The sequence below is a fragment of the Electrona antarctica genome (assembly GCF_951216825.1).
Source record: "Electrona antarctica genome assembly, contig: scaffold_641, whole genome shotgun sequence".
NCBI lineage: Eukaryota > Metazoa > Chordata > Actinopteri > Myctophiformes > Myctophidae > Electrona > Electrona antarctica.
Genome location: NW_027637993.1, coordinates 25,983 through 52,673, shown reverse-complemented (window position 1 = coordinate 52,673; position 26,691 = coordinate 25,983). Strand labels below are relative to the sequence as shown.

General features: G+C 46.9%; 1 protein-coding gene across 1 annotated transcript; it reads right to left on the bottom strand.

Annotated features, from left to right (window-relative positions):
* On the bottom strand, positions 1-25,487 carry LOC306918485 (protein disulfide-isomerase TMX3-like; the record flags this gene model as incomplete). The annotated part of the gene is made up of 8 exons (XM_079531388.1): positions 25,405-25,487; positions 24,422-24,482; positions 23,098-23,137; positions 15,781-15,904; positions 14,124-14,169; positions 4,917-4,997; positions 1,957-2,056; positions 1-78 (listed from the first exon to the last, which is right to left on the bottom strand). Coding segments are annotated over exons 1-8 (573 nt in total), but the record flags the coding sequence as incomplete, so codon positions are not given.
* Positions 25,488-26,691: the final 1,204 nt, after the last annotated feature.

The window sequence follows — 26,691 nt, the reverse complement described above, 5'->3', positions numbered from 1 at the left end:
CTCTGGTAAGACGTCTTCTGAAGCAGAGAAGAAGTAGGTGTAGACGATGAGCTCTGAAGCCACGTCGATGTATTTCTCCTGGAAATCATTGTTATTATGATTATTATTATGACTAGTCCTTACCCCCCCCCCCCCCCCCCCATAAATATCTTTAATTGCCGTTGATTTTAACTTGTATAATATATGTGTGTTTTTTTAATGAATAAAAACAGCACTATAACATGAAAGTATTCGTACAAATGCATGGTAGGGAAATATGTTCATGGAAAGGACCACAACATTTACACTTATTAGCCCACAGACCCCCGTTTGAAAAGAATGAAGACCCCAAGTTTGACATGCAGCACAGAAACTATGGACAGTCGCACAGATACTCCCAAATGTATTTTGTGAGTCGCACAGATGAAGTTACAGGTGCATTTACGTCCAAAATGTGCACAATTTTGAGCTCTGGCTTGAGAAAACTCTCATGACTTTTGCAACCTGTGATGTTGTGAGCTTGTAGATTAACCAGTGATGTTGTGAGCTTGTAGATTAGCCTGTGATGTTGTGAGCTTGTAGATTAACCTGTGATGTTGTGAGCTTGTAGATTAACCTGTGGTGTTGTGAGCTTGTAGATTAACCTGTGATGTTGTGAGTTTGTAGATTAGCCTGTGATGTTGTGAGCTTGTAGATTAACCTGTGATGTTGTGAGCTTGTAGATTAACCTGTGGTGTTGTGAGCTTGTAGATTAGCCTGTGATGTTGTGAGCTTGTAGATTAACCTGTGATGTTGTGAGCTTGTAGATTAGCCTGTGATGTTGTGAGCTTGTAGATTAACCTGTGATGTTGTGAGCTTGTAGATTAGCCTGTGATGTTGTGAGCTTGTAGATTAACCTGTGATGTTGTGAGCTTGTAGATTAACCTGTGATGTTGTGAGCTTGTAGATTAGCCTGTGATGTTGTGAGCTTGTAGATTAACCTGTGGTGTTGTGAGCTTGTAGATTAGCCTGTGATGTTGTGAGTTTGTAGATTAACCTGTGATGTTGTGAGCTTGTAGATTAACCTGTGATGTTGTGAGCTTGTAGATTAACCTGTGATGTTGTGAGTTTGTAGATTAGCCTGTGATGTTGTGAGCTTGTAGATTAACCAGTGATGTTGTGAGCTTGTAGATTAACCTGTGATGTTGTGAGCTTGTAGATTAACCTGTGATGTTGTGAGCTTGTAGATTAACCTGTGATGTTGTGAGCTTGTAGATTAACCTGTGATGTTGTGAGCTTGTAGATTAACCTGTGATGTTGTGAGTTTGTAGATTAACCTGTGATGTTGTGAGCTTGTAGATTAACCTGTGGTGTTGTGAGCTTGTAGATTAGCCTGTGATGTTGTGAGCTTGTAGATTAACCTGTGATGTTGTGAGCTTGTAGATTAACCTGTGATGTTGTGAGCTTGTAGATTAACCTGTGATGTTGTGAGCTTGTAGATTAACCTGTGATGTTGTGAGCTTGTAGATTAACCTGTGATGTTGTGAGTTTGTAGATTAACCTGTGATGTTGTGAGCTTGTAGATTAGCCTGTGATGTTGTGAGCTTGTAGATTAACCTGTGATGTTGTGAGCTTGTAGATTAACCAGTGATGTTGTGAGCTTGTAGATTAGCTGTTGTCGGAGCGTGTGCTTTATCTCCCGCGGCGCCCCCTATGGCTGAAAATGTAATTGCTTTGGGCTCTCCATTGATTAAACCACCCACGACATGTGAATGAAATGTGGGGTCCGGGCCCTCCGAGGACCACTAGGGGTCCTTGAGGGAGTTCCAGGGGTCCCCAGCTAAATGATAGTTAGGAACCAAATGGACCCTTAGGGGTCTGTAACTCTTAACGGGTCCATTTGGTTCCACTCTCAGAGTTAACCCATTCTGGTGTTTAAGCATTATGTTATACTTTAGCTATTGAAAAATAGCAGATCTACAAGCTCGTCCTGGTTACCTTGAGAGGAGACTCTCCGCCCACGTAGACAAACAGGACATCATGTCGTTTCATCATGTGATCAAACATCTGCCTGCTGGGCAGAGCGCGCACTGCTGGCCTGGAGTGGGATTGCAGGCAGAGACATTACATTATTACAGGAGTTAAAATATTACTATAAAATATTGAAATATAGTTAGCGCAACTTCCGTTCAACTTTGACCCCTCTATCACATGGAACTATTTTTGGGGCGTCGTGATATGGACACAAAAAACATAGTTCTGTGTGATAGAGTCAAAAATGAAAGAAATTTGCACTATATGGTAGAAATTGGTCAACAATACAAATTATGTTAGTTTTGTGAATTAATTTACTTTTACTGCAGAGCAGAACTCCCACCACGGGACTCGGGCAATCAATTAATACCTTTACAACAAACACTATATTAATGGTAAGTATTTCATACAGCTTAAGTTCAACAATTCTGAACTCCACCTGGAACCCCCTCAAGGACCCCTGGTGGTCCCCGGACCACCTGGAACCCCCTCAAGGACCCCTGGGGGTCCCCGGACCACTGGTTGAGAACAGTGACTAACTGAGGCCACTTCTCTCTGCTTTAGATGGACTTATAGAGCCCCCTAGTGGTGCTGGAGCCTTCAGTCACAGTGTAGTTTTATTTATGTCCCCTCTAGGAACACAGTGTGTGTCTCATTTATTTATGTCCCCTCTAGGAACACAGTGTGTGTCTCATTTATTTATGATGTCCCCTCCAGGTACACAGTGTGTGTGTGTCATTAAATGTTGTCCCCTCCAGGAACACAGTGTGTGTGTGTGTGTCATTAAATGTTGTCCCCTCCAGGTACACAGTGTGTGTGTGTCATTAAATGTTGTCCCCTCCAGGAACACAGTGTGTGTGTGTGTGTGTGTCATTAAATGTTGTCCCCTCCAGGAACACAGTGTGTGTGTCATTAAATGATGTCCCCTCCAGGAACACAGTGTGTGTCATTAAATGTTGTCCCCTCCAGGAACACAGTGTGTGTGTGTGTCATTAAATGTTGTCCCCTCCAGGAACACAGTGTGTGTGTCATTAAATGATGTCCCCTCTAGGAACACAGTGGCTGCGTTTGAATTAATTCCCTAAGCCCCATATAGTGAATTCATTCCCTAACCCCATATAGTGAATTCATTCCCTAACCCCATATAGTGAATTCATTCCCTAACCCCATATAGTGAATTCATTCCCTAAGCCCATATAGTGAATTCATTCCCTAACCCCATATAGTGAATTCATTCCCTAAGCCCATATAGTGAATTCATTCCCTAACCCCATATAGTGAATTCATTCCCTAAGCCCATATAGTGAATTCATTCCCTAACCCCAGATAGTGAATTCATTCCCTAACCCCATATAGTGAATTCATTCCCTAACCCCAGATAGTGAATTCATTCCCTAACCCCATATAGTGAATTCATTCCCTAACCCCATATAGTGAATTCATTCCCTAACCCCATATAGTGAATTCATTCCCTAACCCCAGATAGTGAATTCATTCCCTAAGCCCATATAGTGAATTCATTCCCTAACCCCATATAGTGAATTCATTCCCTAACCCCATATAGTGAATTCATTCCCTAACCCCATATAGTGAATTCATTCCCTAAGCCCCATATAGTGAATTCATTCCCTAACCCCATATAGTGAATTCATTCCCTAACCCCATATAGTGAATTCATTCCCTAAGCCCATATAGTGAATTCATTCCCTAAGCCCCATATAGTGAATTCATTCCCTAAGCCCATATAGTGAATTCATTCCCTAAGCCCTATATAGTGAATTCATTCCCTAACCCCATATAGTGAATTCATTCCCTAAGCCCATATAGTGAATTCATTCCCTAAGCCCATATAGTGAATTCATTCCCTAAGCCCATATAGTGAATTCATTCCCTAAGCCCATATAGTGAATTCATTCCCTAACCCCATATAGTGAATTCATTCCCTAAGCCCATATAGTGAATTCATTCCCTAAGCCCTATATAGTGAATTCATTCCCTAAGCCCATATAGTGAATTCATTCCCTAAGCCCATATAGTGAATTCATTCCCTAAGCCCATATAGTGAATTCATTCCCTAAGCCCATATAGTGAATTCATTCCCTAAGCCCTATATAGTGAATTCATTCCCTAAGCCCATATAGTGAATTCATTCCCTAAGCCCATATAGTGAATTCATTCCCTAAGCCCATATAGTGAATTCATTCCCTAACCCCATATAGTGAGTGCACTACTTTGGTGTTCCGCCATTTTGTTTTAGTGTCCGAATGTGTAGTTTGTATTCCTCATAGTTTTTAGTCGGCGAAATCACTCACCCTGTTGGAACCATCAGACTCACCCCGCTACCCTGTTGGAACCATCAGACTCACCCCGCCACCCTGTTGGAACCATCAGACTCACCCCGCCACCCTGTTGGAACCATCAGACTCACCCCGCCACCCTGTTGGAACCATCAGACTCACCCCGCCACCCTGTTAGAACCATCAGACTCACCCCGCCACCCTGTTGGAACCATCAGACTCACCCCGCCACCCTGTTGGAACCATCAGACTCACCCCGCTACCCTGTTGGAACCATCAGACTCACCCCGCCACCCTGTTGGAACCATCAGACTCACCCCGCCACCCTGTTGGAACCATCAGACTCACCCCGCCACCCTGTTGGAACCATCAGACTCACCCCGCCACCCTGTTGGAACCATCAGACTCACCCCGCCACCCTGTTGGAACCATCAGACTCACCCCGCCACCCTGTTGGAACCATCAGACTCACCCCGCCACCCTGTTGGAACCATCAGTCTCACCCCGCCACCCTGTTGGAACCATCAGACTCACCCCGCCACCCTGTTGGAACCATCAGACTCACCCCGCCACCCTGTTGGAACCATCAGACTCACCCCGCCACCCTGTTGGAACCATCAGACTCACCCCGCCACCCTGTTGGCGAACTCGATGATGTCATCCTTTGTTCTCGGACCCTTGTAGTTATAGGCCAGATCCCCCTTTAGCCTGAGAGACAGACAGACAGGTGACAGGCAGGCAGGCAGGCAGGCAGGCAGGCAGGCAGGCAGGCAGGCAGGCAGGCAGGCAGGCAGACAGACAGGCAGACAGACAGACAGACAGAGTGGGGGGAGAAACAAAATCACAACGAAGATCATTTATCATTTAATCACAATATGGTTCATGGTTTTATTCATGCCACTCATTGTCTAAAATGTGGACAGACAGACAGACAGACAGACAGACAGACAGACAGACAGACAGACAGACAGACAGACAGACAGACAGACAGACAGACAGATAGACAGACAGACAGACAGTGCCGTGGGAAACGAAACGAACGTTTTAAAACATGAATACACAGTAAAGAACAGAAGAAACAGGAGAGACAGAAAAATACATCACACAAATCAAAACTACAATTCTCCATCACGATGTGGAGCTGTAGCTCCATAACACATTTATCGAGTACCCGGTATCAATCATTATCATGGCTGTTATGGAGTTTGCATGTTCTCCCCGTGTCCCCTAGGGTAGGTACCCTCACAAAAAAACATGCAGTAATCCTGGTCTCTATACTGCCTCCCCCTGGCCAGCCGGGGCGCCTGATGGAGGGGAAAGGAACTGGTTGGAATAACGTGTTCCTTCCACGCGCTACGTCCAACCAGGGAAACTCCCCCCTGTCAGGTGTAAAGGAGCAACTTGGACACTCAGGCATGAAGGAAGCATGAGTTCAAGTCCGTTGCTCTCCCCAGGTCCCCCATATATGGGGACTAGGTTGGCGGAGGGTGTGTAGAGAGCCCAGGGTCACATTAAATAATTGACACAAGGGTGAAAAATGGGTTACAAAATCGTGGGATAAAAATTCAGGTAAAAAAAAAAGGCTGTTATGAAGCATAGCGACCCATGACGTCATGTTTTGTTTTAGTTAAATAAATAATGCATATAAAGACCTGAAGATACATGGAGATTTTATCATAATTATTACGAATTACTAATTATTCAGAATATAAAGCCATTTAACACTTACTGCACAAATGAATGGTTGTTTAATGATTTAATTAAATATGTTTTTTTTTAATTTTTACTTTGTGTTCATTTAACCCATTTGGGCATTTTGGTGTTAGCATTATGTTATGCTTTATAGCTATTGAAAAATAGCAGATCTACAAGCTCATAGAGCGCCACCGAGTGGCGCGCTACGAGCTTGTAGGTCTGCTATTTTTGAAAAATCGAAGAACGACTGACATAGAAACATAGCTTTTTCAGAAAACTGTCAGGATGTAGAAGACATTTTTAGAATCTGATCTCAGGTCAAAATGGGTTAATAATTGTAGATGGTCACTAATCAGTCAGTCATCAGTCATCTGGCCAATGAAAAATAAGATACTGGTTCTGTCTCGACAGTGGTCTCGCTAAGAACCCTCGATAAGCCTGATCCATGAGCTGCTCGTTATCAATAAACATTAACGAGCTCGAGCTCCATCCCTAATCATGATTATGGTCACATTCTCAACTAATACTTCGGTAGAGTCGCTGCGAATGGGCGGAGAAGTTGGGATTCTTGCATATTCAACCCATTTTGACCTGAGATCAGTTTCTAAAAATGTCTTCTACATCCTGACAGTTTTCATGTCAGCCGTTCTTGATTTTTCAAAAATAGCAGACCTAGATCTGCTATTTTTCAATAGCTAAAGCATAACATAATGCTAACACCAAAAGGGGTTCCCGCCCAGAATGGGTTAATTTGCTGCGGTTTGCCTTCACACTGCGCTGTCATCATCCGCAGCCATTGGAAACTACACAGTTAAATCTATGGTGTTAAAATAAAACTTCAAGTAATAGTTAGGGTAAATTAGGGTAACGTGTGTCGGGGACTAGGCGTCTCTCTCTCTCTCTCTCTCTCTCACTCTTGTGTGCACACGTGCGCGCGCGTGTTTGTGCACGCACTGCTGTGTGCACACACTGTCTGTTTATCGACATGAAGAAAGATCCCACTCCCTCCCCACACAGTGACAGCAGTGACAACAAGTTTACGCACAGACGGACTGAATATTCTGTACACTGCAGTGTTTTTTGTGTTTCCTTAAGCAATTGGCTGCTTTCAGCATCGGTGCACCTGATTCTTGGAATGTCTTGCAACAAGAACTTAAACTTAATACCCTGGCATCAATTGGTCATTTTAGGAATTTCACCTGTATGTTGCTGTTTTAACTGATTGCTGAATATATAATTGTATTAACGGTTTGTTGTAACTAATATTGTTGTTGCATTACTATTTTTTTTGTATGTAATCTCGGCATCATTGTAAATGAGGGGTTCCCTCAATGGTCTCTCCGAGAATTTAAATAAAGGTTGAATGAATGAAAAATTGATTCATGTGCTCGTCCTCGTATTTTAATGAGGGCTTCGGTCTCCTTATTTGCCTCCACGGTTAACCGGGACATCTTTGCCCATGTCTATCCACGGTTAACCGGGACATCTTTGCCCATGTCTATCCACGGTTAACCGGGACATCTTTGCCCATGTCTATCCACGGTTAACCGGGACATCTTTGCGCTGCGTCTCCATCTCCAACTGTGTTTAGCTTAATTTCCTTTATGTGCTGCGGATTGCATTCCCACCTGCACCGAATCGAAATCAAACGCGATTGGAAGCGATTCGAAAACCCCGTTTTTTTGGTCGGAGTAGAATGCGGTTCTTTGATGCGCATTATAGGTTTTGAATGATGCTTCACACCTGCCAAACGAAACGAAGCGCACTTTCCGACAATGTGCAGCAGGATTAGTTTTAATGGCAGTAAATCTTTCTGGTGTGAATGTGACATATGACAACATCTGTAGTGAAGTACAGATGTTTGGGGCCGTCCCCAAAGGGACCCCAAGACCCCATGACCCCAGGCCGTCCCCAAAGGGACCCCATGACCCCAGGCCGTCCCCAAAGGGACCCCATGACCCCAGGCCGTCCCCAGAGAGACCCCATGGGGCCGTCCCCAAAGGGACCCCATGACCCCATGAGCCCAGGCCGTCCCCAAAGGGACCCCATGACCCCAGGCCGTCCCCAAAGGGACCCCATGGGGCCGTCCCCAAAGGGACCCCATGGGGGTAAAACAATATACCGTACGGTCCGTCCCCAAAGGGACCCCATGGGGGTAAAACAATATACCGTACGGTGGTCCCCAAAGGGACCCCATGGGGGTAAAACAATATACCGTACGGTGGTCCCCAAAGGGACCCCTTGGGGGTAAAACAATATACCGTACGGTGGTCCCCAAAGGGACCCCATGGGGGTAAAACAATATACCGTACGGTGGTCCCCAAAGGGACCCCATGGGGGTAAAACAATATACCGTACGGTCCGTCCCCAAAGAGACCCCATGGGGGTAAAACAATATACCGTACGGTGGTCCCCAAAGGGACCCCATGGGGGTACAACAATATACCGTATGGTGGTCCCCAAAGAGACCCCATGGGGGTAAAACAATATACCGTACGGTGGTCCCCAAAGGGACCCCATGGGGGTAAAACAATATACCGTACGGTCCGTCCCCAAACGGACCCCATGGGGGTAAAACAATATACCGTACGGTCCGTCCCCAAACGGACCCCATGGGGGTAAAACAATATACCGTACGGTCCGTCCCCAAAGGGACCCCATGGGGGTAAAACAATATACCGTACGGTCCGTCCCCAAACGGACCCCATGGGGGTAAAACAATATACCGTACGGTCCGTCCCCAAAGGGACCCCATGGGGGTAAAACAATATACCGTACGGTGGTCCCCAAAGGGACCCCATGGGGGTAAAACAATATACCGTACGGTGGTCCCCAAAGGGACCCCATGGGGGTAAAACAATATACCGTACGGTGGTCCCCAAAGGGACCCCATGGGGGTAAAACAATATACCGTACGGTGGTCCCCAAAGGGACCCCATGGGGGTAAAACAATATACCGTACGGTGGTCCCCAAAGGGACCCCATGGGGGTAAAACAATATACCGTACGGTGGTCCCCAAAGGGACCCCATGTGGGTAAAACAATATACCGTACGGTGGTCCCCAAAGGGACCCCATGGGGGTAAAACAATATACCGTACGGTGGTCCCCAAAGGGACCCCATGGGGGTAAAACAATATACCGTACGGTGGTCCCCAAAGGGACCCCATGGGGGTAAAACAATATACCATACGGTCCGTCCCCAAAGGGACCCCATGGGGGTAAAACAATATACCGTACGGTGGTCCCCAAAGAGACCCCATGGGGGTAAAACAATATACCGTACGGTGGTCCCCAAAGAGACCCCATGGGGGTAAAACAATATGCCATACGGTCCGTCCCCAAATGGACCCCATGGGGGTAAAACAATATACCGTACGGTCCGTCCCCAAAGGGACCCCATGGGGGTAAAACAATATACCGTACGGTGGTCCCCAAAGGGACCCCATGGGGGTAAAACAATATACCGTACGGTGGTCCCCAAAGGGACCCCATGGGGGTAAAACAATATACCGTACGGTGGTCCCCAAAGAGACCCCATGGGGGTAAAACAATATACCGTACGGTGGTCCCCAAAGGGACCCCATGGGGTTAAAACAATATGCCATACGGTCCGTCCCCAAAGGGACCCCATGGGGGTAAAACAATATACCGTACGGTCCGTCCCCAAAGGGACCCCATGGGGGTAAAACAATATACCGTACGGTCCGTCCCCAAAGGGACCCCATGGGGGTAAAACAATATACCGTACGGTGGTCCCCAAAGGGACCCCATGGGGGTAAAACAATATACCGTACGGTGGTCCCCAAAGGGACCCCATGGGGGTAAAACAATATACCGTACGGTGGTCCCCAAAGGGACCCCATGGGGGTAAAACAATATACCGTACGGTCCGTCCCCAAAGAGACCCCATGGGGGTAAAACAATATACCGTACGGTGGTCCCCAAAGGGACCCCATGGGGGTAAAACAATATACCGTACGGTGGTCCCCAAAGGGACCCCATGGGGGTGGGGCCGTCCCCAAAGGGACCCCATGGGGGTAAAACAATATACCGTACGGTGGTCCCCAAAGGGACCCCATGGGGGTAAAACAATATACCGTACGGTGCTTTCACTTCATCTCATGAGAACGTTTTGCAACACATTCCATCGGTGTACGATGTCTGTATAATTGACAACATAATTAACAATAGGCAATGTAATAATGGTATAAGACAATTAGTTTGTATTGCTGTTGTTGATAATTTGGCAACAACAACAGCTGTGCAGAGTCCCATTGATTGATTGATTGATTGAAGTATGTATTAACAATTTACAGAATTGCTACATTTCACATGAAAAGCACAACTCAATGCAAAGACTGTTAATTAACAAGTTAATCGCCCGGGGTTATTTAATCCATTAAATCAGAGGTTATTTAACCCATTTTGGGCGGGAACCCCTTTTGGTGTTTTAAACATTGTTATAATTTAGCTATTGAAAAATAGCTAAAAGCTCGTAGCGTGCCATTTGGTGAGTGGCACGCTATGAGCTTGTAGATCTGCCTTTTTTTGAAAAATCGTGAAAATGTGCCTCAAATTTGGAATATATTTTTTAACTCAAATCTTTGCTTCTGGGGAGGTCCCTGGAACAACATATTTACAGATGGGGGTCGGAGGCCAATTACAGATCATTTTTGGGGTCCTTGACATGAAATATTGAGTGATATAGGCCTAGAAACAGAGGTATTTCAGTGATATAGGCCTAGAAACAGAGGTATTTCAGTGATATAGGCCTAGAAACAGAGGTATTTCAGAAAACTGTCAGGATTTAGAAGACCTACATTTTCAGGCCTAAATGGGTTAATCCATTATAAATCAGAGCCCAGCGATTTATAGCAGCGGACCGGATGTTCTCCTGGATGTTGGACCGGATGTTATCCTGGATGTAGCTGGAGCAGCTAGACGGACCGGATGTTATCCTGGATGTAGGACCGGATGTTATCCTGGATGGACCGGATGTTATCCTGGACGGACCGGATGTTATCCTGGATGTCGGACCGGATGTTATCCTGGATGTTGGACCGGATGTTATCCTGGACGGACCGGATGTTATCCTGGATGTCGGACCGGATGTTATCCTGGATGTTGGACCGGATGTTATCCTGGACGGACCGGATGTTATCCTGGACGGACCGGATGTTATCCTGGATGTAGGACCGGATGTTATCCTGGATGTAGGACCGGATGTTATCCTGGATGTTGGACCGGATGTTATCCTGGATGTAGGACCGGATGTTATCCTGGATGTAGGACCGGATGTTATCCTGGATGTTGGACCGGATGTTCTCCTGGATGTTGGACCGGATGTTATCCTGGATGTTGGACCGGATGTTATCCTGGATGTTGGACCGGATGTTATCCTGGATGTAGGACCGGATGTTATCCTGGATGTTGGACCGGATGTTATCCTGGATGTAGGACCGGATGTTATCCTGGATGTAGGACCGGATGTTATCCTGGATGTAGGACCGGATGTTATCCTGGATGGACCGGATGTTATCCTGGATGTAGGACCGGATGTTATCCTGGATGTAGGACCGGATGTTATCCTGGATGTTGGACCGGATGTTATCCTGGATGTTGGACCGGATGTTATCCTGGATGTCGGACCGGATGTTATCCTGGATGTCGGACCGGATGTTCTCCTGGATGTCGGACCGGATGTTATCCTGGATGTCGGACCGGATGTTATCCTGGATGTCGGACCGGATGTTCTCCTGGATGTAGGACCGGATGTTATCCTGGATGTCGGACCGGATGTTATCCTGGATGTAGGACCGGATGTTATCCTGGATGGACCGGATGTTATCCTGGATGTAGGACCGGATGTTATCCTGGATGTAGGACCGGATGTTATCCTGGATGTAGGACCGGATGTTCTCCTGGATGTCGGACCGGATGTTATCCTGGATGTCGGACCGGATGTTATCCTGGATGTCGGACCGGATGTTATCCTGGATGTAGGACCGGATGTTCTCCTGGATGTCGGACCGGATGTTATCCTGGATGTCGGACCGGATGTTATCCTGGATGTAGGACCGGATGTTATCCTGGATGTTGGACCGGATGTTATCCTGGATGTTGGACCGGATGTTATCCTGGATGACGGACCGGATGTTATCCTGGATGTCGGACCGGATGTTATCCTGGATGACGGACCGGATGTTATCCTGGATGTAGGACCGGATGTTATCCTGGATGTCGGACCGGATGTTCTCCTGGATGTCGGACCGGATGTTATCCTGGATGTCGGACCGGATGTTATCCTGGATGTCGGACCGGATGTTCTCCTGGATGTTGGACCGGATGTTATCCTGGATGTTGGACCGGATGTTATCCTGGATGTTGGACCGGATGTTATCCTGGATGTTGGACCGGATGTTATCCTGGATGACGGACCGGATGTTATCCTGGATGTAGGACCGGATGTTATCCTGGATGTAGGACCGGATGTTCTCCTGGATGTCGGACCGGATGTTATCCTGGATGTCGGACCGGATGTTATCCTGGATGTCGGACCGGATGTTATCCTGGATGTCGGACCGGATGTTATCCTGGATGTTGGACCGGATGTTATCCTGGATGTTGGACCGGATGTTATCCTGGATGTAGGACCGGATGTTATCCTGGATGTTGGACCGGATGTTATCCTGGATGTTGGACCGGATGTTATCCTGGATGACGGACCGGATGTTATCCTGGATGTAGGACCGGATGTTATCCTGGATGTAGGACCGGATGTTCTCCTGGATGTCGGACCGGATGTTATCCTGGATGTCGGACCGGATGTTATCCTGGATGTCGGACCGGATGTTATCCTGGATGTCGGACCGGATGTTATCCTGGATGTCGGACCGGATGTTATCCTGGATGTCGGACCGGATGTTATCCTGGATGTCGGACCGGATGTTATCCTGGATGTTGGACCGGATGTTATCCTGGATGTTGGACCGGATGTTATCCTGGATGTTGGACCGGATGTTATCCTGGATGTTGGACCGGATGTTATCCTGGATGTCGGACCGGATGTTATCCTGGATGTTGGACCGGATGTTATCCTGGATGTTGGACCGGATGTTATCCTGGATGTTGGACCGGATGTTATCCTGGATGACGGACCGGATGTTATCCTGGATGTAGGACCGGATGTTATCCTGGATGTAGGACCGGATGTTCTCCTGGATGTCGGACCGGATGTTATCCTGGATGTCGGACCGGATGTTATCCTGGATGTCGGACCGGATGTTATCCTGGATGTCGGACCGGATGTTATCCTGGATGTTGGACCGGATGTTATCCTGGATGTTGGACCGGATGTTATCCTGGATGTAGGACCGGATGTTATCCTGGATGTTGGACCGGATGTTATCCTGGATGTTGGACCGGATGTTATCCTGGATGACGGACCGGATGTTATCCTGGATGTAGGACCGGATGTTCTCCTGGATGTCGGACCGGATGTTATCCTGGATGTCGGACCGGATGTTATCCTGGATGTCGGACCGGATGTTATCCTGGATGTCGGACCGGATGTTATCCTGGATGTCGGACCGGATGTTATCCTGGATGTCGGACCGGATGTTATCCTGGATGTCGGACCGGATGTTATCCTGGATGTTGGACCGGATGTTATCCTGGATGTTGGACCGGATGTTATCCTGGATGTTGGACCGGATGTTATCCTGGATGTCGGACCGGATGTTATCCTGGATGTCGGACCGGATGTTATCCTGGATGTTGGACCGGATGTTATCCTGGATGTCGGACCGGATGTTATCCTGGATGTTATCCTGGATGTTATCCTGGATGTAGCTGGAGCAGCTAGATGTAGCCAAAACACTCTAGAGGCGATCGACAACAACGCTAGATCCGCCTCCGGGGATCGAACCCCCGACCTCATAAATCTAAAGTTTAAAGTACAATTTAAATGCATTGAATTCATTCAGGAGGATTTTCTACTTTATTTTTATCCGAGAGGATCACATGTACATCATGAGACTACAGCCACGGACACCAAACTCTGTGCGTGCGTGTGCGTGTGCGTGTGTGCGTGCGTGCGTGCGTGCGTGCGTGCGTGCGTGCGTGCGTGCGTACTCACAGTTTTATGGTAGGGTAACCACGGACACCAAACTCCGACGCCATTCCTGCAACATAGAAAACATTTCCGCTCAGACTGACGTTTTTTTTTCCTTTTTTAATTTAACTGACCTCATAGCGTACAGTTTATTAATTTAACTGACCTCATAGCGTACAGTTTATTAATTTAACTGACCTCATAGCGTACAGTTTATTAATTTAACTGACCTCATAGCGTACAGTTTATTAATTTAACTGACCTCATAGCGTACAGTTTATTAATTTAACTGACCTCATAGCGTACAGTTTATTAATTTAACTGACCTCATAGCGTACGGTTTATTAATTTAACTGACCTCATAGCGTACAGTTTATTAATTTAACTGACCTCATAGCGTACAGTTTATTAATTTAACTGACCTCATAGCGTACAGTTTATTAATTTAACTGACCTCATAGCGTACAGTTTATTAATTTAACTGACCTCATAGTGTACAGTTTATTAATTTAACTGACCTCATAGCGTACACTTTATTAATTTAACTGATCTCATAGTGTACAGTTTATTAAAAGTAGCTACTGTTACCGTATATATACAGACCTGGGATATGACGCCCCCTAGCGTCGACGTACGTATATATACAGACCTGGGATATGACGCCCCCAAGCATCGACGTACGTGTATATACAGACCTGGGATATGACGCCCCCTAGCGTCGACGTACGTATATATACAGACCTGGGATATGACGCCACCTAGCATCGACGTACGTATATATACAGACCTGGGATATGACGCCACCTAGCATCGACGTACGTATATATACAGACCTGGGATATGACGCCCCCTAGCGTCGACGTACGTATATATACAGACCTGGGATATGACACCCCCTAGCGTCGACATACGTATATATAGACCTGGGATATGATGCCACCTAGCGTCGACGTACGTATATATACAGACCTGGGATATGACGACCCCTAGCATCGACGTACGTATATACACAGACCTGGGATATGACGCCACCTAGCATCGACGTACGTGTATATACAGACCTGGGATATGACGACCCCTAGCGTCGACGTACGTATATATACAGACCTGGGATATGACGACCCCTAGCGTCGACGTACGTATATATAGACCTGGGATATGATGCCACCTAGCGTCGACGTACGTATATATACAGACCTGGGATATGACGCCCCCTAGCATCGACGTACGTGTATATACAGACCTGGGATATGACACCCCCTAGCGTCGACGTACGTATATATAGACCTGGGATATGATGCCACCTAGCATCGACGTACGTGTATATACAGACCTGGGATATGACGCCCCCTAGCATCGACGTACGTGTATATACAGACCTGGGATATGACACCCCCTAGCGTCGACGTACGTGTATATACAGACCTGGGATATGACGACCCCTAGCGTCGACGTACGTATATATAGACCTGGGATATGATGCCACCTAGCATCGACGTACGTGTATATACAGACCTGGGATATGACGCCCCCTAGCATCGACGTACGTGTATATACAGACCTGGGATATGACACCCCCTAGCGTCGACGTACGTGTATATACAGACCTGGGATATGACGCCCCCTAGCGTCGACGTACGTGTATATACAGACCTGGGAAAAAATAGTTAATTAAACTCACCAGAATAAGCCGTGGCATCCATCTTGCCGACTCGGACCGGCGACCCGGAGCTCTTCAACTCCACGCCGACCTCCAGCCAGATCGGATCCAGCTTCTTACAGTAACCACACCATGGAGCGTAGAACTACCCAACATAGAGAGGACACACCCTTTAGACCATGGAGCGTAGAACGACCCAACATAGAGAGGACACACCCTTTAGACCATGGAGCGTAGAACTACCCAACACAGAGAGGACACACCCTTTAGACCATGGAGCGTAGAACTACCCAACATAGAGAGAACACACCCTTTAGACCATGGAGCGTAGAACTACCCAACACAGAGAGGACACACCCTTTAGACCATGGAGCGTAGAACTACCCAACACAGAGAGGACACACCCTTTAGACCATAGAGCGTAGAACTACCCAACATAGAGAGGACACACCCTTTAGACCATGGAGCGTAGAACTACCCAACATAGAGAGGACACACCCTTTAGACCATGGAGCGTAGAACTACCCAACATAGAGAGGACACACCCTTTAGACCATGGAGCGTAGAACTACCCAACATAGAGAGGACACACCCTTTAGACGATGGAGCGTAGAACTACCCAACATAGAGAGGAGACACCCTTTAGACCATGGAGCGTAGAACTACCCAACATAGAGAGGACACACCCTTTAGACCATGGAGCGTAGAACTACCCAACATAGAGAGGACACACCCTTTAGACCATGGAGCGTAGAACTACCCAACATAGAGAGGACACACCCTTTAGACAATGGAGCGTAGAACTACCCAACAGAGTGGAAACACCCTTTAGAGTAGCCACACCATGGAGCGTAGAACTACCCAACATAGAGAAGACACACCCTTTAGACCATGGAGCGTAGAACTACCCAACATAGAGAGGACACACCCTTTAGACCATGGAGCGTAGAACTACCCAACATAGAGAGGACACACCCTTTAGAGTAGCCACACCATGGAGCGTAGAACTACCCCAACACAGAGAGGACACACCCTTTAGACCATGGAGCGTAGAACTACCCCAACATAGAGAGGACACACCCTTTAGACCATGGAGCGTAGAACTACCCAACATAGAGGACACACCCTTTATACCATGGAGCGTAGAACTACCCAACATAGAGAGGACACACCCTTTAGACCATGGAGCGTAGAACTACCCCAACATAGAGAGGAGACACCCTTTAGACCATGGAGCGTAGAACTACCCAACATAGAGAGGACACACCCTTTAGACCATGGAGCGTAGAACTACCCAACACAGAGAGGACACACCCTTTAGACCATGGAGCGTAGAACTACCCAACACAGAGAGGACACACCCTTTAGAACATGGAGCGTAGAACTACCCAACATAGAGAGGACACACCCTTTAGACCATGGAGCGTAGAACTACCCAACATAGAGAGGACACACCCTATAGACCATGGAGCGTAGAACTACCCAACATAGAGAGGACACACCCTTTAGACCATGGAGCGTAGAACTACCCAACATAGAGAGGACACACCCTTTAGACCATGGAGCGTAGAACTACCCAACATAGAGAGGACACACCCTTTAGACCATGGAGCGTAGAACTACCCAACATAGAGAGGAGACACCCTTTAGACCATGGAGCGTAGAACTACCCAACATAGAGAGGAGACACCCTTTAGACCATGGAGCGTAGAACTACCCAACACAGAGAGGACACACGCTTTAGACCATGGAGCGTAGAACTACCCAACATAGAGAGGACACACCCTTTATACCATGGAGCGTAGAACTACCCAACATAGAGAGGACACACCCTTTAGACCATGGAGCGTAGAACTACCCAACATAGAGAGGACACACCCTTTATACCATGGAGCGTAGAACTACCCAACATAGAGAGGACACACCCTTTAGACAATGGAGCGTAGAACTACCCAACATAGAGGACACACCCTTTAGACCATGGAGCGTAGAACTACCCAACACAGATAGGACACACCCTTTAGACCATGGAGCGTAGAACTACCCAACATAGAGAGGACACACCCTTTAGACCATGGAGAGTAGAACTACCCAACAGAGAGGACACACCGTTTAGACCATGGAGCGTAGAACTACCCCAACACAGAGAGGACACACCCTTTAGACCATGGAGCGTAGAACTACCCCAACATAGAGAGGACACACCCTTTAGACCATGGAGCGTAGAACTACCCCAACATAGAGAGGACACACCCTTTAGACCATGGAGCGTAGAACTACCCAACATAGAGAGGACACACCCTTTAGACCATGGAGCGTAGAACTACCCAACACAGAGAGGACACACCCTTTAGACCATGGAGCGTAGAACTACCCAACATAGAGAGGAAACACCCTTTAGACCATGGAGCGTAGAACTACCCCAACATAGAGAGGACACACCCTTTAGACCATGGAGCGTAGAACTACCCAACATAGAGAGGACACACCTTTCTTATACCATGGAGCGTAGAACTACCCAACATAGAGAGGACACACCCTTTATACCATGGAGCGTAGAACTACCCAACATAGAGAGGACACACCCTTTATACCATGGAGCGTAGAACTACCCAACACAGAGAGGACACACCCTTTAGACCATGGAGCGTAGAACTACCCAACACAGAGAGGACACACCCTTTAGACCATGGAGCGTAGAACTACCCAACACAGAGAGGACACACCCTTTAGACCATGGAGCGTAGAACTACCCAACACAGAGAGGACACACCCTTTAGACCATGGAGCGTAGAACTACCCAACATAGAGAGGACACACCCTTTATACCATGGAGCGTAGAACTACCCCAACATAGAGAGGACACACCCTTTAGACCAGGGAGCGTAGAACTACCCAACATAGAGAGGACACACCCTTTAGACCATGGAGCGTAGAACTACCCAACATAGAGAGGACACACCCTTTAGACCATGGAGCGTAGAACTACCCAACATAGAGAGGACACACCCTTTAGACCATGGAGCGTAGAACTACCCAACATAGAGAGGACACACCCTTTAGACCATGGAGCGTAGAACTACCCAACATAGAGAGGACACACCCTTTAGACCATGGAGCGTAGAACTACCCAACATAGAGAGGACACACCCTTTAGACCATGGAGCGTAGAACTACCCAACATAGAGAGGACACACCCTTTATACCATGGAGCGTAGAACTACCCAACATAGAGAGGACACACCCTTTAGACCATGGAGCGTAGAACTACCCAACACAGAGAGGACACACCCTTTAGACCATGGAGCGTAGAACTACCCAACATAGAGAGGACACACCCTTTAGACCATGGAGCGTAGAACTACCCAACATAGAGAGGACACACCCTTTAGACCATGGAGCGTAGAACTACCCAACATAGAGAGGACACACCCTTTAGACCATGGAGCGTAGAACTACCCAACATAGAGAGGACACACCCTTTAGACCATGGAGCGTAGAACTACCCAACATAGAGAGGAAACACCCTTTAGAGTAGCCACACCATGGAGCGTAGAACTACCCAACATAGAGAGGAAACACCCTTTAGACCATGGAGCGTAGAACTACCCAACATAGAGAGGACACACCCTTTAGACCATGGAGCGTAGAACTACCCAACATAGAGAGGACACACCCTTTAGACCATGGAGCGTAGAACTACCCAACATAGAGAGGACACACCCTTTAGACCATGGAGCGTAGAACTACCCAACATAGAGAGGACACACCCTTTAGACCATGGAGCGTAGAACTACCCAACATAGAGAGGAAACACCCTTTAGAGTAGCCACACCATGGAGCGTAGAACTACCCAACATAGAGAGGAAACACCCTTTAGACCATGGAGCGTAGAACTACCCAACATAGAGAGGACACACCCTTTAGACCATGGAGCGTAGAACTACCCAACATAGAGAGGACACACCCTTTAGACCATGGAGCGTAGAACTACCCAACATAGAGGACACACCCTTTAGACCATGGAGCGTAGAACTACCCAACATAGAGAGGACACACCCTTTATACCATGGAGCGTAGAACTACCCAACATAGAGAGGACACACCCTTTAGACCATGGAGCGTAGAACTACCCAACATAGAGAGGACACACCCTTTAGACCATGGAGCGTAGAACTACCCAACATAGAGAGGACACACCCTTTAGACCATGGAGCGTAGAACTACCCTACACAGAGAGGACACACCCTTTAGACCATGGAGCGTAGAACTACCCAACACAGAGAGGACACACCCTTTAGACCATGGGGCGTAGAACTACCCCAACATAGAGAGGACACACCCTTTAGACCATGGAGCGTAGAACTACCCCAACATAGAGAGGACACACCCTTTAGACCATGGAGCGTAGAACTACCCAACATAGAGAGGACACACCCTTTAGACCATGGAGCGTAGAACTACCCAACATAGAGAGGACACACCCTTTAGACCATGGAGTGTAGAACTACCCAACACAGAGAGGACACACCCTTTAGACCATGGAGCGTAGAACTACCCAACATAGAGAGGACACACCCTTTAGACCATGGAGCGTAGAACTACCCCAACATAGAGAGGACACACCCTTTAGACCATGGAGCGTAGAACTACCCAACATAGAGAGGACACACCCTTTAGACCATGGAGCGTAGAACTACCCAACACAGAGAGGACACACCCTTTAGACCATGTAGCGTAGAACTACCCAACACAGAGAGGACACACCCTTTATACCATGGAGCGTAGAACTACCCAACATAGAGAGGACACACCCTTTAGACCATGTAGCATAGAACTACCCAACATAGAGAGGACACACCCTTTATACCATGGAGAGTAGAACTACCCAACACAGAGAGGACACACCATTTATACCATGGAGCGTAGAACTACCCAACACAGAGAGGACACACCCTTTAGACCATGGAGCGTAGAACTACCCAACACAGAGAGGACACACCCTTTAGACCATGGAGCGTAGAACTACCCAACACAGAGAGGACACACCCTTTAGACCATGGAGCGTAGAACTACCCAACACAGAGAGGACACACCCTTTAGACCATGGAGCGTAGAACTACCCAACACAGAGAGGACACACGCTTTAGACCATGGAGCGTAGAACTACCCAACATAGAGAGGACACACCCTTTATACCATGGAGCGTAGAACTACCCAACATAGAGAGGACACACCCTTTAGACCATGGAGCGTAGAACTACCCAACATAGAGAGGACACACCCTTTAGACCATGGAGCGTAGAACTACCCAACATAGAGAGGACACACCCTTTATACCATGGAGAGTAGAACTACCCAACATAGAGAGGACACACCCTTTAGACCATGGAGCGTAGAACTACCCAACATAGAGAGGACACACCCTTTATACCATGGAGAGTAGAACTACCCAACATAGAGAGGACACACCCTTCTTATACCATGGAGCGTAGAACTACCCAACATAGAGAGGACACACCCTTTAGACCATGGAGCGTAGAACTACCCAACATAGAGAGGACACACACTTTATACCATGGAGCGTAGAACTACCCAACATAGAGAGGACACACCCTTTAGACCATGGAGCGTAGAACTACCCAACATAGAGAGGACACACCCTTTATACCATGGAGAGTAGAACTACCCAACACAGAGAGGACACACCCTTTAGACCATGGAGCGTAGAACTACCCAACACAGAGAGGACACACGCTTTAGACCATGGAGCGTAGAACTACCCAACATAGAGAGGACACACCCTTTATACCATGGAGCGTAGAACTACCCAACATAGAGAGGACACACCCTTTAGACCATGGAGCGTAGAACTACCCAACATAGAGAGGACACACCCTTTATACCATGGAGAGTAGAACTACCCAACATAGAGAGGACACACCCTTTAGACCATGGAGCGTAGAACTACCCAACATAGAGAGGACACACCCTTTATACCATGGAGCGTAGAACTACCCAACATAGAGAGGACACACCCTTTAGACCAGGGAGCGTAGAACTACCCAACATAGAGAGGACACACCCTTTAGACCATGGAGCGTAGAACTACCCAACATAGAGAGGACACACCCTTTAGACCATGGAGCGTAGAACTACCCAACATAGAGAGGACACACCCTTTATACCATGGAGCGTAGAACTACCCAACATAGAGAGGACACACCCTTCTTATACCATGGAGCGTAGAACTACCCAACATAGAGAGGACACACCCTGGTTCTGGTTCTGGACATAACATTATAACAGTGGTTCCCAAAGTGGGGTCCGGGGACCCCCAGGGGTACTTGAGGGAGTTCCAGGGGGTCCGGGGACCCCCAGGGGTACTTGAGGGAGTTCCAGTGGGTCCCAAGCTAAATTATAGTTTGGAACCAAATGGACCCTGATGGGTCTGTAACTCTGAGAGTGTACATTTGCACACTCAGAGTTAAATTAACATGGTACATAGAGTTAAATTAACATGGTACACAGAGTTAAATTAACATGGTACATAGAGTTAAATTAACATGGTACACAGAGTTAAATTAACATGGTACATAGAGTTAAATTAACATGGTACACATAGAGTTAAATTAACATGGTACACATATTTAAATGAACATGGTACACATAGTCAAATTAACATGGTACACATAGTTAAATGAACATGGTACACATAGTCAAATTAACATGGTACACATAGTTAAATTAACATGGTACACATAGAGTTAAATTAACATGGTACACAGAGTTAAATTAACATGGTACACATAGAGTTAAATTAACATGGTACATATAGAGTTAAATTAACATGGTACACATAGTTAAATTAACATGGTACACATAGTTAAATTAACATGGTACACAGAGTTAAATTAACATGGTACATATAGAGTTAAATTAACATGGTACACATAGAGTTAAATTAACATGGTACACATAGAGTTAAATTAACATGGTACACATAGAGTTAAATTAACATGGTACACATAGAGTTAAATTAACATGGTACACATAGAGTTAAATTAACATGGTACACATAGAGTTAAATTAACATGGTACACATAGAGTTAAATTAACATGGTACACATAGAGTTAAATTAACATGGTACATAGAGTTAAATTAACATGGTACACATAGTTAAATTAACATGGTACACATAGAGTTAAATTAACATGGTACATATAGAGTTAAATTAACATGGTACACATAGAGTTAAATTAACATGTTGTTTTACAGTGTGAGCGTGTGTGTGCGCCTGCGTGTGCGTGCGTGCGTGTGTGTGTGTTTTAACTCACGTCCACCAGCCAGACATCATCAACTCTGGTATCTTTAAATCTGGAGGGGAAAAAAAGAACAGAAACTCTGTCATACGTTCTAGTTTATGTGGTTCTATGTCCACTAGCAGCCTTTATAGAGGATAGGATCTAGTTTATGTGGCTCTATGTCCACTAGCAGCCTTTATAGAGGATAGGATCTAGTTTATGTGGTTCTATGTCCACTAGCAGCCTTTATAGAGGATAGGATCTAGTTTATGTGGCTCTATGTCCACTAGCAGCCTTTATAGAGGATAGGATCTAGTTTATGTGGCTCTATGTCCACTAGCAGCCTTTATAGAGGATAGGATCTAGTTTATGTGGCTCTATGTCCACTAGCAGCCTTTATAGACCATATATGGCTGTGGAGCGACGCTCCCAGCCTGTGGAGCGACGCTCCCAGCCTGTGAAGCGACGCTCCCAGCCTGTGGAGCGACGCTCCCAGCCTGTGGAGCGACGCTCCCAGCCTGTGAAGCGACGCTCCCAGCCTGTGGAGCGGCGCTCCCAGCCTGTGGAGCGACGCTCACAGCCTGTGGAGCGACGCTCACAGCCTGTGGAGCGACGCTCCCAGCCTGTGGAGCGACGCTCACAGCCTGTGGAGCGACGCTCACAGCCTGTGGAGCGACGCTCACAGCCTGTGGAGCGACGCTCACAGCCTGTGGAGCGACGCTCCCAGCCTGTGGAGCGACGCTCACAGCCTGTGGAGCGACGCTCACAGCCTGTGGAGCGACGCTCCCAGCCTGTGGAGCGACGCTCACAGCCTGTGGAGCGACGCTCCCAGCCTGTGGAGCGACGCTCCCAGCCTGTGGAGCGACGCTCACAGCCTGTGGAGCGACGCTCCCAGCCTGTGGAGCGACGCTCACAGCCTGTGGAGCGACGCTCACAGCCTGTGGAGCGACGCTCCCAGCCTGTGGAGCGACGCTCACAGCCTGTGGAGCGACGCTCCCAGCCTGTGGAGCGACACTCACAGCCTGTGGAGCGACGCTCCCAGCCTGTGGAGCGACGCTCACAGCCTGTGGAGCGACGCTCCCAGCCTGTGGAGCGACGCTCCCAGCCTGTGGAGCGATGCGATCGGTTTTGATAAAGTTCCGTCCTGTGATTAATCTCCATCCCGGGCGATGGGCGTAACTATTGGATAGGACGGATACCTCCGTTTTGGCAGCTCAGAGTTAACATGGATTAAAGCAAGATAAAATCTCCACTGAAAATGTTTGCATGATCAGGTCCTAACTCCTAACACACACACACGCACGCACGCACACACAGACGGACGCATTCACGCACGCACACACACACACACACTTACGTGTCGTCCAGATCTTCGACCACAGCGAACACCATGGAGCTCAGGACGAGACACGCCACGACTGGACCAAGAAAAACACAAGACAGAAAAACACAAGACAGAAAAACACAAGACAGCATACGGAGAATAAATTTAAAATTAATTTACAACAATAACAATAACAGCAGCCATATACTGTTTAATGTTTGTGTTAGCGACAAAACAAACATTAAATTCTCTTCATAGTCAAAGGCGTTTTTAAAGCAAACATTGACCTAAAAACAATCATAATATCACCATGTGTTGTTCCTGCTCATTATTGTAAATCTCTCTGGATTATGAGCAGTCTGATAAATGACTACAGTGTATACTGTACTGTACTGTACTGTTACTGTACTGTTACTGTACTGTTACTGTACTGTACTGTACCGTTTGATTGAAGTATTTTATTAACAGTTTCCAGAATGTCTACATTTGACGTGAAAAGCACAAGTCAACACAACTAGACTATAGTGTAACTAACTGTGGACGTGAAGCATTTACACGTGTTTACGACAGACAGACAGACCGACAGACCGACAGACAGACAGACAGACAGACAGACAGAGGGGGTCCACCATGTTCAAGTCATCATAACTGCTACTGTACTGAAGAGCATCATCATCTACTAATCATGGCTGAGAGTGTACAAATGAGAAATGAGAGTGTACAAATGGAACCAAACACTCTGAGAGTGTACACATGGAACCAAATGGACCCGTTAGGGTCCATTTGGTTCCATGTGTACACTCTCAGAGTATAAGCTGTCTCCTCCTCTTCCTCCTCGGTTGGTTGAATATCATGTTAGGACTTTCTCTCAACAGGACGGATATAATACAGACATGTAGCCTAATGGATGCTACAAACATAGCCTAGCTGAACACAACAACTACAACACGAGCTAATGAAAGCTAATATATAAAAACAGAAGAATAAATTAATGAAAGTATTAAATGTTATTTTACCTCCACGACAAAGCAGGGGTGTTTTCATCATCTTCATCTTCATCAGCTCAGAGGCAGCAGCAGCAGCAAAGCAGGAAGTAAAGCCGCTCACTGCGCATGCGCGGTGCGTCGCCGCGCGCTACCGCCACAATAATAACAACGATAGCTTTTTCTTTTTTTTCTTTTTTTTTTAGCTCGAGGTTCTTCTCGTGCATCCGGTAGAACGGAGGTCCTTAAAAACAGTGAATTTAAACCTCTTTCTCAGCATCGTTTCCATAAAGTGAAGACATCAGAACGGAGATACAGATGATAGGCTTCACACAGGAACGTGACATTTTAAGACGGGGTTGAAACAACCGCTTAAAAAGATTTAGGAAGTCAGACAGGAACCATGTTTGTTTTCACAAGGTACTCTCTTTACGGAAGCAGCGCTGCTGCTGCGTGCGGAGGCACGGGGGTTTGACTCGACTACGTTTATATTTGTTTAAGTCTGATTTAAGCGGTTGTTTTCAGCCTGACTTAACATGTTGCGTTCCTGTGTTAAGTGTATCATCTGTATCTCTGTTCTGATATGTTTACTTTTTGGAAACGATGCTGAGAAAAGGTTTTTTTGACTGTTCGGTTCAACCTCCGTTCTGCAGGGAATAGGGCTATATCCTGAACACGTAGATATGAGGGCACAAACGGAGCTGCGAACAAATAGCAGATCTACAAGCTCACCAGGCGTCGCTTGCACGACGCCTGGTGAGCTTGTAGGTCTGCTATTTTTTCGCAGCTCGCGCGAGATAAAGTCAACGTGCGCAGAATCCAGTGTTGTTGTTGTTGTAGTTGCCATGTCTGTTTTTTTTAAATAAGTGAATTTTGGCTTATTTTTCTTTCCTGTATTTTCTTGTTTTTTGTTTTGTTGTTGTTTGTGCCCCAACTGGAGTGTATACTTTTTCATGTCAAGGACCCCCATGATTGACACTAATTAGCCCCGCGGACCCCCATTTGAAGACATATGCCAGGGACCCCCAACGAGATGATGTTTTACAGATAGCAGTGATTCTCAACCCGTTTAATTTCAAGGACCCCCAGTTTGACATGCATTAGTCTACGGACCCCCATTTAATGGCATTTTTATCTCTGGGACCCCCGATTTATATTGTAAAATATAAATGTAGAGATCCATTTGTACACTGTCTATAAAATAAAACCTCTGATTCTGTGAGAGAGAAATTCATGAATAACTGTGAAGTGAGGGGCGCTAATATATTAAAGTCTAACTCATGATTAGGTGATGTAATTGTGATGTAAAACAAACGGTGA